Source organism: Lissotriton helveticus, chromosome 2_2, assembly GCF_964261635.1.
Source record: "Lissotriton helveticus chromosome 2_2, aLisHel1.1, whole genome shotgun sequence".
Taxonomy (NCBI): domain Eukaryota; kingdom Metazoa; phylum Chordata; class Amphibia; order Caudata; family Salamandridae; genus Lissotriton; species Lissotriton helveticus.
The window spans coordinates 190,525,244-190,538,670 of record NC_136060.1 but is presented as its reverse complement, the minus strand read 5'-3'; the positions used below and the strand labels follow the sequence as shown (position 1 = coordinate 190,538,670).

Sequence of the window (13,427 nt, the reverse complement as noted above, 5' to 3'; positions counted from 1 at the left end):
GTATTCCTGTATCCGTTTACAAACGGGATGCCGAGTTCTAGTCCACATCTTTGGAAAAGCTTTTAAAAATATTGTATGATTTCCGAATCCATCCCACCATCCTGGCAAGACTCGGTTCTGCACCACATCTACAAGAAGATTTGAGTGGCGGCCTCCGACAGCTATTGCCTTATTGTCCTTTTGGATGTTGATGGCAAATATTTTGTCTCTCTCCTCTTGGAAGATCTAGAAACATGGGAAAATTCAAGGAGCATGATACCCTTCAACCAAACAGGCTTTAGATGTTTTTCAGCTACTTCAGATAATCGAGTAGCTATAATGATGCTCACTGCAAAACAAATAAAGAAAAGTTAGCTGCTTTACTGTTGCTTCATAGATTATAGCAAGGCCTTCCTTCATGTTAATCGGCAATTGCTGTGGGCCAAATTCAAAGCCTGGCAAATTCCAGATGCACTTCTTCGTGGCATTCCATTCCGATATGTGGGCCAGAGTAAAACTGGGTAATAAAACAGCAATTTCCAGCAAGATAAAAATGGAACAAGGCATTAAACAAGGTTGCATATTACCCCGGCCCTCTTTTATCTTTTTATGTGCGATCTGGTACCAGCCACGCGCTAAAACTGGCAAATCAACTCTTAACCACACTGCTTTCCTCAGATGATGTGGTCCTTTTAAGCCAAATGGCGAAGGGGCTACAAAGATTAATCAAAATTCACAGCAGTTCACACGGAATGACAATACATTTTGAAAAAACAAACATCGTAATATTTGGCAAGAAACTGAATAAACCTGGCACCTAGTTTCTGAACAACCATCCTTTGATTAAATCAAATACAAATACCTCAGATGCTGGCTGGGCAATAAAGAAGGCCATCTAACACACCTCAACACATTAAAGCCAAAATCCACTTCTTTACAATTTGCTTTGTAAACAATATTCAAAACCAAAAAACAGCCTAATCTGGAACCCTTGCTGAAGAAAATTAATGTCAAATGTATCCCGATATCGGCATACGGCACTGAATCTTTTTCAGGGAAATTAAGTGCTTTTCTGAACAGTCTAATCTTCAGGGCCTTGTTTAAGCTCCCATAAAATATTTCACAGCCCAGATTATGCTGGAATTTAAACTGAATGACCAACATCTTGTACAGAAAGCCAGTTTTATGAAGTATATGCACTCTGTATGAGCTGGTAAAGGAGTCTAAGGAATCTAAATTGGTTGGAGGTAACATCTGCAAGCAACTCGCCACCCCACAATCCTTGGCTAAAAGCTTTCACAGAAGCTTTGTATTTAAAACATGCAGCCATTCTGTGGAACCTACATCTGCCTCAACAACCGTTCAAAGCTGCCCTAAATAAAGAGGTTTAGATTTATTTTTTATGTCTGATAGTAAGAACCTCATGAGAAGAAAGCACGTTGATCTTATTATCAGCAGTTATGCTTAAAGATGGATCCAAAAATATATCACTGTATCATTTTCAGCATATTGCAAAATCAAGCTTTGTCAGCTATGCAAGGGATGTTTCTCATCATTAGATCTACTGCCGCCATGGGTGCCTCAAACTGCCATCAACAAGTGTTGTCAATGCGGCCTGAATCAAGAGACATTGTCATGCCTTATTTGCATCTGCCCCAGATTTAATTGATGAACGTAGGAGGTTTCTTCGCGACTTTTCGCTACTTCCTAATTAACAGAGGGATAGTGTCAATCCAGGGGGCTAATAAATATTTCTTTAATGAAGCACATCCACAATCTATATCCAGTCTTATAGAATATGTGAACAGAGGGGATAAAGCATTAAGGAACTTTGCAACACACCCAACTCTCTCAAAGGCCTAGCCCTTCTTTGCGTCAACATTATTTGGTGAACAAAGGATAATGTGAGTACAAAGCAGTTAGGCTGCTAAAAGATGGGTGTCGTTCCCCCTCTCCTATCCTGCCACCATCAGGAACATAACAATTTGAGATTGCTTATTACATGATCCTCTGCCTCATGTCCCATAAGCAAGACAGAATCAAAGTGACAGAGACTTGAGGCCTTGTGCCTGTCTTTCATCATCAGAAGTGTGGACCTCTTGTGGCTTTCTGTGTACATTTTACCAGCAGAACTTTGGATCATACACAAACAATGTGGGTAAGCTGCTAGGTGAAGGTTGTCACTCAAACACTCCAACAAGAACTTTCTATGAGACTATTATCTGTGATTGATTCCTCTTGACATACCTCACCTATCCTACTGCTTCAGGAATATAATGATTAGAGTCTGTTTATGGTAAGACTTTTTTGCATAATTCCATGTGAATTCACCTGTGAAACACACAATTTTAATGGCAAGTTTGTTTTGGGTCTAGCACTTTATTTTTGAAACATAGTAATATACGATTTATGTCAGCCGGTTCACATTACAGCGAGTTCTTATACTCCTTAGAGCACATCATTTTACAATTCCTGCATAGCAGCAAAAATCTTAGGCCCTGATTAACCTGCTTTTTAGCTTGGAAAACCGGGCAGTTGTATTTAAATGTTTTTATCTTAGGTCTAGAACACATAGGCAAATACTGATGTATTGTTAAAAAATCTTAGTTTGTCTTAGTGTAAGCTATGATATCTAAGTCTAGGGTCAAAGTTGACAGAATCATACATGTGCACACACTATTAATCTGGGCTTATGAGGCACTTTCTGAAACTAACTCTGCGCTAACCATCATCTTACACCCAAGCTTGTAGTAACTTGTTTACTAATGTAGTATGCTATAAGTCTCACTTGCTTTTTTAGTGCATTTTACAAAATGATAGAAATGTATAATGTAACATCCCCTATCTGCTGACCATATTTTAATGTTTTTTTATCTGTGCACTTTTCTACATCATGTTGTTAACACTTTAATGGACTTGAATGTCTAAATAAGGTATTTTCAATCTGAATCTAAGCCACGGACCACCATGGTTCCTCTTCTGAGTTATTTCAAAGCTATTCTGGTTGTTATACTCCGACTAACGACCATGCTGCTTCTGAAGGGAATATACATACTCAAAAATAAGAAAGTTTTAATGACCCTTCATTTCCCTCAATCCTCTAAGGGTCATTAAAACTTTATGTTTTTCTGCATACTCAACAGATAACTAACAGAGCCCTGATGAGGGTTTGGGGACTTATGACCCGAACCTGAAACGCGTCGGCATATCCATCAAGAGCCAAGCATCGCATTTTGTGCCCTTTTGATTGAATGAAATGGACATTGTAGCTCTTGTTATGAAATCTTTTTCTGTTTAGGAATTGGAATCAAATAATTGATTTAGTGAACTGCACAAATTACAAAATGATGAATTGTTTTGTTTTGTTGGATGTTTTTGAGTTTTTGAGTTGTTTGTAAATATTTTTTGTATATGTTTATGTTAGATCGAAATGTATTTTGCTAATCAAATAAGAATGTAAATACTTCCTGACATGTGTATTTTTCTCTGTCAATTGAAAAACTTTTTTCTAAAAAACAAATGAGTAGAAGGTATAAATAAACATACCAGACCGGATTCAATGAATGTGTTTATTCGGTCGCTGTAAAAGTCATACTGTAAGTAGTGTGAGAAGGGGGCATTTTTGAGTATGTATATTGTATAACGATCCAGCCCTCCCTCAGCCCCGCTAAGGACCTAACTCCTTTTGTGCGCTTCTGAAAGGAAGGCGGAGGGTAGCGAGTCGGACGACATGCCTGCCCGAAACCAGCCAGCAATGCCTGGAGGAATACTGGGAGTTTATGCTTGATAAAAACCAACCCAAAAAAATATGGGCTCCCTTTGTGATCTTCTCCTCACAGCGTCCACCATGAGCTAATGCGCAGCATCTGCTCTGGTGATGTAGCAGGGGATTGGGATGTGAAACATATCAGGCTCCAGCATGATGATACCCACCATTTTAGCAGATCACATAATTGCATACAATACTCCTGGAGGGAGGCTACTATTATTGTTTAATGTAAGAACTGCTGATTGTTACATAATGATACATGTTGTGGGATGACAATAACTGTTGTATGTTTTTTACCCAGTCTTTAACCCCTCCCATGCTCGAGCAGGAACCGTTCCGTCACGAGCCTCGGGTGGGCTGTGCTGGTGATGGAACGGTTCTGTCACGGCCCGCTCGCCGCGCCTGCGCGGCGCGAATTCCACGCCTGCACTGAAGGTTCTATTAGGCGGGCGGGGCCGTGAAGGAACCGTTCCGTCATAAGCACAGCTCGCCCGCGGGCCTTTAAGGAGCGGTTCAATCACGAGCACGGGACCGCTGCGCAGCCCCGCCTCCCCCTTAGCACTGCGGCGGAATAGCCGCCGCAGCGAAGGGGTTAAAACTTCAATAAAAACATAAACAATACAATAAACCTCAATTTAATGATGCAAGGATTCCCAAAGCAAGTCACCAGAGAGCATATCAACAATATATATTGTTGAGTAAGGACTGACTCAATAACTAAGTTCTAAGGCGGAATTAGACAATGTATTAAAATTTATTACACAAATTCAAAAGTGCAGTACATGAAACTTGTGAAATGAAATGTATGAAGCCAATGCCACAAAGGCTCCTAGTGATATTACAAATCATAATAAAAAATAAATTCAGAACAAATCTCAAATGAACAGCAAAATTAACAAAAAACACACAGCAACCTTTGTACCATTGGAAACGTCTCAAGAAGGTTCTAGCTCACCCCCAAATAAAAGGGTTTATATAGGAAATCTTCTCATAGACTAACATTGAAAGTGCTAAATCATCATTTAGTGAGCAAAACAGTTATTATTTCAGAAAATCAGAGCACAGTTCTATTAAACGTCATGTTACCTTACCATCTAAGCATTATCCCACTACATGAATATTGATTCAGTCTCTCCATGCTAAGTTATCTGGAGATGGCAGGACAAACTAGTTACAAAATAACAGTAAAATATTGTGAATAAATACAGCACAGTGAGCTAGTGGAAGGGAACTTGGGCTGTTTGTAACATTATTAAGCCCATGATAGAACATTTTCTTCGATAACAGCATGAACACCACCAGTGGAAATAAACAAACATGATTCTGCTTGACTGTGTGCTGCAGAAATAATAAACAGTGAATGTGCACAGAGAAACATTTTAAAGAAGATGGCGTTAAAGCCTAAATGAGGGCTAGTTTACATAAGTCAGAAAAAGACACACTGATATGTCATAATGAATTCATTTCAGACAATAACATCAAACTATACAAATGTGACTTCGAGTGTAAACGGACATTTGACAGAATATTAGCAAAGTACAATTTTATGAATGCATAAAACGTCTACACTTCCATAAAACAGGAAATATTTCATGCATGTTCAAATCTGCAGTTATAATGGACACATTAAATTGGATGACACTAGCAATTACAGATTCACAGCTGCCCCCTTCTTACACTGAGCAAGCCAATTGACAACACTAGAAACTAGACAATACTAATGTGTTAGAAGTACATAAAACAGGCTCCTTGCCCTGCTTCAGAATGGAAAAGCTGTGTCACCAAGTGGATGTATGACATTACAACGCATGCTTTTACCACGCATGCCTTTACAACGTGGTTTTTACAACGCAAACCTTTACAACGCATAGCGCTTTGGGGTGCTGGATAGTGAATAGTTTAATTTACTATTCCAACTCCAGTCCCCGTGGACACTAGGGAAGGTGTTGGATAGTAAATTAAACGTATTCCCTATCCTAGAGCGCCCCCAGCGCAATGCGTTGTAATGGTTTGCATTGTAAAAGTTGCGTCGTAAAGGCACTGTGTGGTAAAAGTTGTGTTGTAAAGGATGTTTCCCTCACCAAGTGCCTTCCGGAAGGGTGATTACGCTGCCACTAATTACTTTGTGCTGGTGGTGGCAGGTGGGGCTCACCAGGGCTCATTATTGGGGAGTGGAGCTCATTTTTCATCATCAGACTGGCCCAGATCAACAGAGAGAAAAGTAGAAAAGAGGGAAATAAGGAAGTAGAGAAAGAAAAGAAAAGAGTGAGATAAAATGAGAGGGTGAGTATGGTTTTGGATGAAAGAGACATCAGTTGGAATCAAGGCGAGGTAGCCTTGGTATCGGGCAATCCTGTCATTCAGGAACACCATCTGCTGGCTCGAGGGACAACTTTTGGGCCCTCCACTTTTTATGCAATATCAGCGCTATAACCCTCTGTCACAGGTATGCGTTAACAAAGGTGTCTGTCTTGAGTATGAACGCAAGAGCAAGTCTGCCGTTTAAAAAAATTAACCACTGATAAGTGTAATTTGCAAGCCATTTAGAGTGCTTGCTGATTCTTTTGTAAAAACCTTTAGACAGATTTAAGCAGGAAGCTTGCTCTCATTTGGCGAGACACTGCTATAGTAGGCCACATGCATTTATGCCATGTTTTAGTGGCTGGACATTAGACGTGTTGCGTGTGCCTGGGTGTGTGCATCCATCTATGTGTCTAATTGCTGATCTAACTGATAAGGAACTGAAAGCAAGGGGCAACAATTGTGGCAGGGGTTGAGGAGCAGACACGAAGAAGAGGGCAATTGAATTTTTAGATGAATGAAAAAAACTTCTGTACTTACATGATAATTTACAGTTTTTTACCTGTTGTTTTAGTAACTGAGATAAAAACAGTCTATTGTACTATTTTTAGCAGAACTAGATTCAAAGATTGGTACTGTGAAGAAGCACAAAGGTCTCAGGTATCAAATGTGTTCCAGTATTGCAAAACTGCTCTTTATGAATCTATACAGACGTTGCCTATCATGAGGAAAAACATTGTATTTTTGCCACAAGTAAAAAAATGCATTTTCAGACCATGATATCTGCTGAATATGCTGCCTTGCATGGGCACACATGGAACACAATCTACTCGTAAGATATGTTTTTAAAGATGGAATGAATAGCATTTTACATATAATTCAAAAATAGACACTTTCCTGAAAAAAGGAGCATTGTGTGATGCAGAACAGTGATTAGTGATCGAACACAATAAAAAGGAGAGGCAACACCCTCAATTCGATGAACTTTAAAATGGGCCCATTTGACCGCAGCATGTGCCCCTAATTTTCTGCCTGACAGTGTACTCAGCCTCAAGAAAAATAACCTGACATTCAATAATATGGGCGAACAGAGCTATTAGTACGGTGAGAGAGTTATTTTTTTTAATTCAGGAATTATTCAACCATTTCAGTATCTTGTTTGAGATCATATATCCCAGTGGGAATATTTTTTATGTATTCATCAATGATTCAGTGGCAGCTGGCATGTATTTAGAGTGATGTGGCAGGCAAAATACAGGTGGTATTAAAATAATTTTTCAAATTTGGCACTTCCCTTTTTGACTTGCTGCACAAAGTCCTCCTCCCTCTGGTGTCTTCTCTCCTCGAAACTCCAGACCCAAGAAAGTGGCCTACCCAATCCTGTTACTGCCCTAATGCTGTTAAACAGTATGAGAGAAGTGTAAATATTGAAGGGAGCAGCCTCTCTCAGCACTCTTAAGAGGGCTGGAGGCCAGTGCTTTCTCTAACTCAGATGTCTAAGACAGCTAGCATACAGAAGTTTTAAATGACAATGTCTGATTGAATGTCACAAGACGATCAGCCAAAGAGACATGCACATCTCCCTGCTGCCACTCAGCAGAAATTGCCCCATCCTGGCACTCGCTTCAGGACGGGTTGCAGAAAAATAAAATGCTAATAAATAACCCTTTTTACCATTTTATTTTTTAGCTGCTCTGGGGCATTTTTTTTAGCGTGGAACGCTCCCACACTCTCACGGAGGAACTGCTCTTGAAATGATTAAAGTTCTACAACAAATCTGGAGGGAACAGGAAACAGAACCACCCACCATCGGAGTTCCTCAAATGCTGTGTACATTGGGTAAAGCAGGAGAGAAGGAACTGTATTATCTTGAGCATAACTAACTGGGGCGGAGGTTGCATGAAGAACCATAGGAGAAATGGTGTTTAGACATGGGCTTAGAAATAAAAGAAGTGGACTGGAGCCTAATACTAAGTTACATACCTAGGAAGTTGAGAAATACCCTCTATAAACTTGAACAGTTCAATATTGTTCATAGAACTTACTTGGACTCCCTGAAAACTGAGTAAGATGCACCCAGGTATCGGGTCGCCCAGCCCGAGATGCACAGCATCTACAATTAGACTGCCCGAACTGATGGCAGTGGCTAAAGTTAGAATAATATTTGTAAAGCCTGAAGTTTGTTTATTGTGACAAAAAACAGCCCCCTCGCCAAAAACAAAGTAAGTATTAAATGTATATAGCTTGCCATGGTATTGGAAAATTGCCATTGTCCTGGAAATCTACTGAGGACCTGAGTGTGGAAAATTGAAACACAGATATAAGCGAATGGGCTGACCCGGAAATCACTATTTTACATATGGGAGTTAAGAAGTGGACAGGCAAATCAGAGATAATACAGGTTTGAAGCAATATATTGTGTGTACTGTTGGGTATTAATGATAATGAAAGCGAAATTGACAAATATGGTGAGCACACAGGGAAAGGGTCTTTATGCATAGAAGACACCGCAGAGGAACGATGATAGTAATCACACTTCTGTAGTTCTTAGATGGTACACTAAGATGGTGACAGATTGTATACTGATGTATCACTCTCCCTCATGTAACCTGATGTGACCTTGCCTTTCTGGAAGTAGTATAACATGGAGCCTGACTGACAGTAAGCTGTACCTAAAGTCAGGGACTGTTTTTTAAAACTGCCCACACTTGGTTACTGAGGCTTTAGCTCCACTCACATGTGGCCATTGTAACTTTATCCCTTAGCACATGGTTATGAATCCCAATCTACCAAGAGTCACTATGTGGTACTTTTACTCCACAACCAAATGTTATCATCAAGGTAGAGAAACTTACCAACTGTGTTTGCAAAGTAATAGTGGCTTTAACACATTTTATGGGTCACTCAAAGCACCTTGAAGCTTGGTTACGCATCCATTTCCAACCACTCATTCACATGTTTTGAAGGATAGTCACAAGAGGTGAACATCTCCTCTATACTGGAAGCTAGACTACAGATTAGTGTGGCAATGTTAGTAGCAACAATATTTGGTGCTTCAACAACACACAATGGTATCTGTACTTCCAGAGGGAATGGATGACAGAGAGCACAGGTACCAATTAATTCTAGATTCTATCACCCACGCCCTATGTGATCAACTCATCGTCAGACTCAACCAGGTTAATGGTAATTGCCGCCCTCAGGTTGGCCCAAAAAAGCCGTTGTTTTCCTTTTTCCTTTGGCCACTCTAGGTAGGTTCTACGAGCCATGAGAGCCTTCAGCTTGTGATATCTGGCAGGAATTAGGTACTTTGGGATGGGTTCTAATAAAATAAGTATTAAGTCATCAGAGTTTTCAGTAAACACTTTGTGTTGGGCAAAGTAGAGCTCATAATGGCACCACTCACTCTGGATAAAATTAGGAGACAGAACAAAGATGGATTTGAAGCTTTTATCTATACAGTTAATAATATTTTCAACAATACTTTTTCCTGCAACAAAGTTCCTCTCATGTTGACAGATCTGTATAGACCCATCTTCCCTCTCCAAATTAGGCAAGAGGCATTCCTTCACCCATGATGAGTCATGTTCACTATAGGAGACGAAGGCATGGAAAGCAAAGTTCTGATGCAGGTTCTGCTGTGTGCTCCTGCTGTTTTTAGTCCTGTGCATTGTTTGTGTCCACTGCCATATCATCTTCATATACCAAGGAATGTCCATGTATTTGCACAGGCAAAACAAAGACAAGGTTAAGATGGCAACAGTAAGGAAAATCAGAACAATTAAAAGTGATCTATTGCAGGATAATTCAGAAATGTGAAAGTCCTGCAGTAATGTTCCCTTAAGGGTTTCTGGATACTCGCATCGGTAAGACTCAGGCCATTTTGGCAAACGTGCAGATGACTCTTTTTCTCGATAAATAAACTCCCTTATGTCACAATTACACTGAAATGGATTATGTTCTGCCTGTATTGTCTTTACAGTCGGGCAGCTATAAAGAGAATCAGGGGTGGGCGTCTGAATGGAATTCTTTGCCACGTTCATCACAACAAGATTGCCGAAAGGGCGGCAATCAGGAAGATCCTTTAGACGATTAGATGCAAGATTCAGATCTTCTAGAGCTGCAAACTGTCTTATTTCCCAGGAAATGTGGTCAATCTGGTTACTGTGCAGATCAAGCTTTTTGACAGTTATAGGCAAACATATGAAAACAGATTCGGTCAACTGATTTTCAGACAAGTCTAAATTAGCAATGGTTTCTGGCCAATGACAGTCTTCACCTATCTCGTACTGCAAAGAATTGTGGCTCACATCCAAATTCTGCAGAGAGATCATATGGGTAGTCATAGAGCTTACTTTAGATAACTTCTTTAATTTATTCCATGCTAACGTTAATGATTCCAAGTTAGCTAAATTGCTGCAATCTTGATAAATATCATCTGTCAGTGCGTTGTGTGGAAACTTTAAACTTCTAAATATGCTAGGTTTGGATGGGCAAAGCATAAACAGAACATTGGCATGAGTAACTGTCAAACTTAGAATATTCATTTCAGAAACAAATTTGTATACAATAGCTTGTGAAAATCTGTAATCAGTAATGGTAACATTTTGGAACAATACCTCTTGTATTAAAGTTGCACTGTAATCAAAATATTCACTTTGAATTGCTCCCATTATTGTCATTTCCTCCACTTTAAGGAGTTGAACAGATGATTTCCAGAAGGCCTGAAACAACTTAACAATATTACTCCAGCTCAATGTCACATTGATCATAGTGATATCAGAAACCCTTGAATTTTTGAAGCTTTCTGCATCTATGTGTGTCGTTGCATAGTTCATATTTGAGAGTTCTAAAATTTGTGCACTGTTGACCGCATCAGACAAAAGAAAGTAGGGGTCCATGTTCTTTTTTGGGAGCACAAGCTGAAGCTTCAGAGTGTTTAAGATTTGTAGGCTACCAGATTCATAATGAGAGAGATTCTCTAACTCCAGAAGTACAGTGTGTAGCTCCAAACTTTGAAAACATTTTAAATCAGATTTTTGCACCGTTGCAGCCCCTAGCCCCAAATATTTCAGATGCATCAAATTTTTAAATACTTCACACTTGGACAAAGAGTTGAAATGATTAAACGAAAGATCCAGGTGTTGAAGCCCTTCTTCAAACTGACCATAAATAACAGCCAGCAGATTATGAGACAGATCCAGGTATACCAACTCTTTGTTGAGCGAAAAAATGCTGCTGTCCAACTCACTCAATTCATTGTGTGACATATTTAGGACCTTAAGTTTCAATAAATAGCCGAAGTCTGACATCACAAGTATGGATATATTATTCGATTGTAAATCCAAGATAGTTGTCTGCAGTGGCAGGTTCTTGGGAACACTCAGCAGAGAGCTATGTGAGAAGTTTGCAGTATATTCTGTGTTTGTAGGCAGATGCAAGGTGTTGGACATGGAGAACATAAAGTTGGAGAGTAACACAAACGATCTTAGTATAATTCCTGCCATACTTTCAGGACAGTACTTTGAAGATGCTTGTGGGTCTTCTTTTCAGGTTTCAATTTCCTATCCAGAAAAAAAAAATGTGGGTTTGTTAAACTGCAGCCTGGAATATTTGCTTAATTTTTATTCAATTGAAACTTAATGTATCTGCCAGTGCAGAGAAATTATCAAAGTTCATCATATTATTTCACCGTATTTAATTGCATTGAGAAACATTAAGAGTTGATTTAAAGTGTATAAAGCATTCTAGTCTGATACTCATATAGCAAGCTATGTTGTGTGAAACAATTACGTACGAACCCCAATCACTCTATAAACATATACTACTGACTGATGAAAGAGGTTAGTTGTTAGTCAGGGTGCAGTCTTAAAAAAAAATCAGAAGTTGTCTAGGGAGCCAGTAAAACAAACATTAGATTTGCCCATTTTGGTTGTCATGGAATGACATAGAAATGGCAAAATAACTCTTTATTCAGGATCCGACAAGCAACCAGTCAGCACAGAGCAAGATCTCAACAAATGTAGTTAAAAGGTTAGGTACAGATATGCATTCAAATGCTGTGAACAAGCAAGAGATAAAGACCCTGCACAAGGACTAGTTTAAATATATAGGGCCTGTTTCACAAAGATTGGTGTATACGTAAGTGTGTCAGGAAAAATCAGGTTTTTGACATATATTTTCAAATACCATTCCCTTTTTTAGGTTTAATACTTCTTTTATTGTTGAGTTTCAGAAAGTAACCAAGCATAACAATATTCATCTAATTACCTCGGTTGTCTAACATGTGATGCTGAGGATCCCTAGGCCAATGTAATTTGTATGGACTCCATCACAAAAAGAAACCAATTAGTCATGAAAATTTTAGACTAACCCTCAGACACCAACCTAGGTGCTGTGCTTCATCATAGAGTTGTCTACATCCCCTCGATACTTTAATGGAGGGGTGGATGGGCTCAATCGACCTAGATGAGATGGTGTTTTGTATTGTTTTGTATCTCATCTGTTGGTGAGGTCAGCGGGGAACAGTGTGCACAATGTATGAAAGCATATTTGTGTCTCAGTGTGATCACAAATATTTGCAATTTTCGATGTTTTAAATAATTTAGTCAATGTTTTATCCCATACATAAATGGATCAGGAAACTTGAAAATCTGATTTCTAATTATATTCTATTCCTAATCTGGAACACTAGGAAGTATTTTGGTGCCATGGTTTATTAATTAATGAAGACTTAGGGATGAATCATCCTCAATAGTATGCTATATATCAGGTGAAGAAATAGTTGCATTCACTAACATATAAAGGAAAAACTGATTTCAGCATGTGCTTTAAAGGATTATATTCAAGGTGAAAACAATCGTTTAAATCAAAGGACAATTGAAGGTCTTAAAAAGGAATTTTAGACCTAATGGGAGCTATGAAAGACCCTTATTGTACAACTCCTTTCTTTAATGTGATCATATATTTAGCTATACCTATATATACCAAATAAAAGATGAAAGGAAAAAACGTTTTGCAACATGTTTTTAAATAGAATTCATTTAAAATTTGCTAAACTGTCTTTAAGATTGGAAATAACTTGAGTTTTGGCTATTTCAACACAAATAATATTTACTCAGAAGTGAAATGAAGAGAGGAGGTGATTCCCACTGCTACCCCAATGAGAGTACATGCTTAATACATTTGAAGAGGCAAAGTATACTCCTGTTTAATGCAGAACAAAAGTCTCAAAATCGAACAACACCTTTTCTTTTTACCTTCAATTTTCGACAAAGTAAACCTGAGACCTTTTTTGTTCCACGCTAATTCAGTAAGAAAAATAGGTAAATTCTCTCAAAAATAAATGTAAGGGTTTTTCACATAGATTAAATGTATA

The 13,427-nt window shown here is 38.8% G+C and overlaps 1 protein-coding gene across 8 annotated transcripts in view; it reads right to left on the bottom strand.

Annotated features, from left to right (window-relative positions):
• Window positions 1-4,483: 4,483 nt before the first annotated feature.
• The window catches only part of LOC144821372 (toll-like receptor 6), a 78,499-nt gene continuing 69,555 nt past the window's right edge, over window positions 4,484-13,427 (bottom strand). For all 8 annotated transcript variants that reach the window (XM_078678338.1, XM_078678344.1, XM_078678341.1 and 5 more), the window contains one exon: window positions 4,484-11,613. In XM_078678338.1, coding sequence (XP_078534464.1) covers window positions 9,196-11,556 — 2,361 coding nt within the window. In that variant the 5' untranslated portion in view covers window positions 11,557-11,613 and the 3' untranslated portion in view covers window positions 4,484-9,195. The remainder of the gene's footprint in view (window positions 11,614-13,427) is intronic.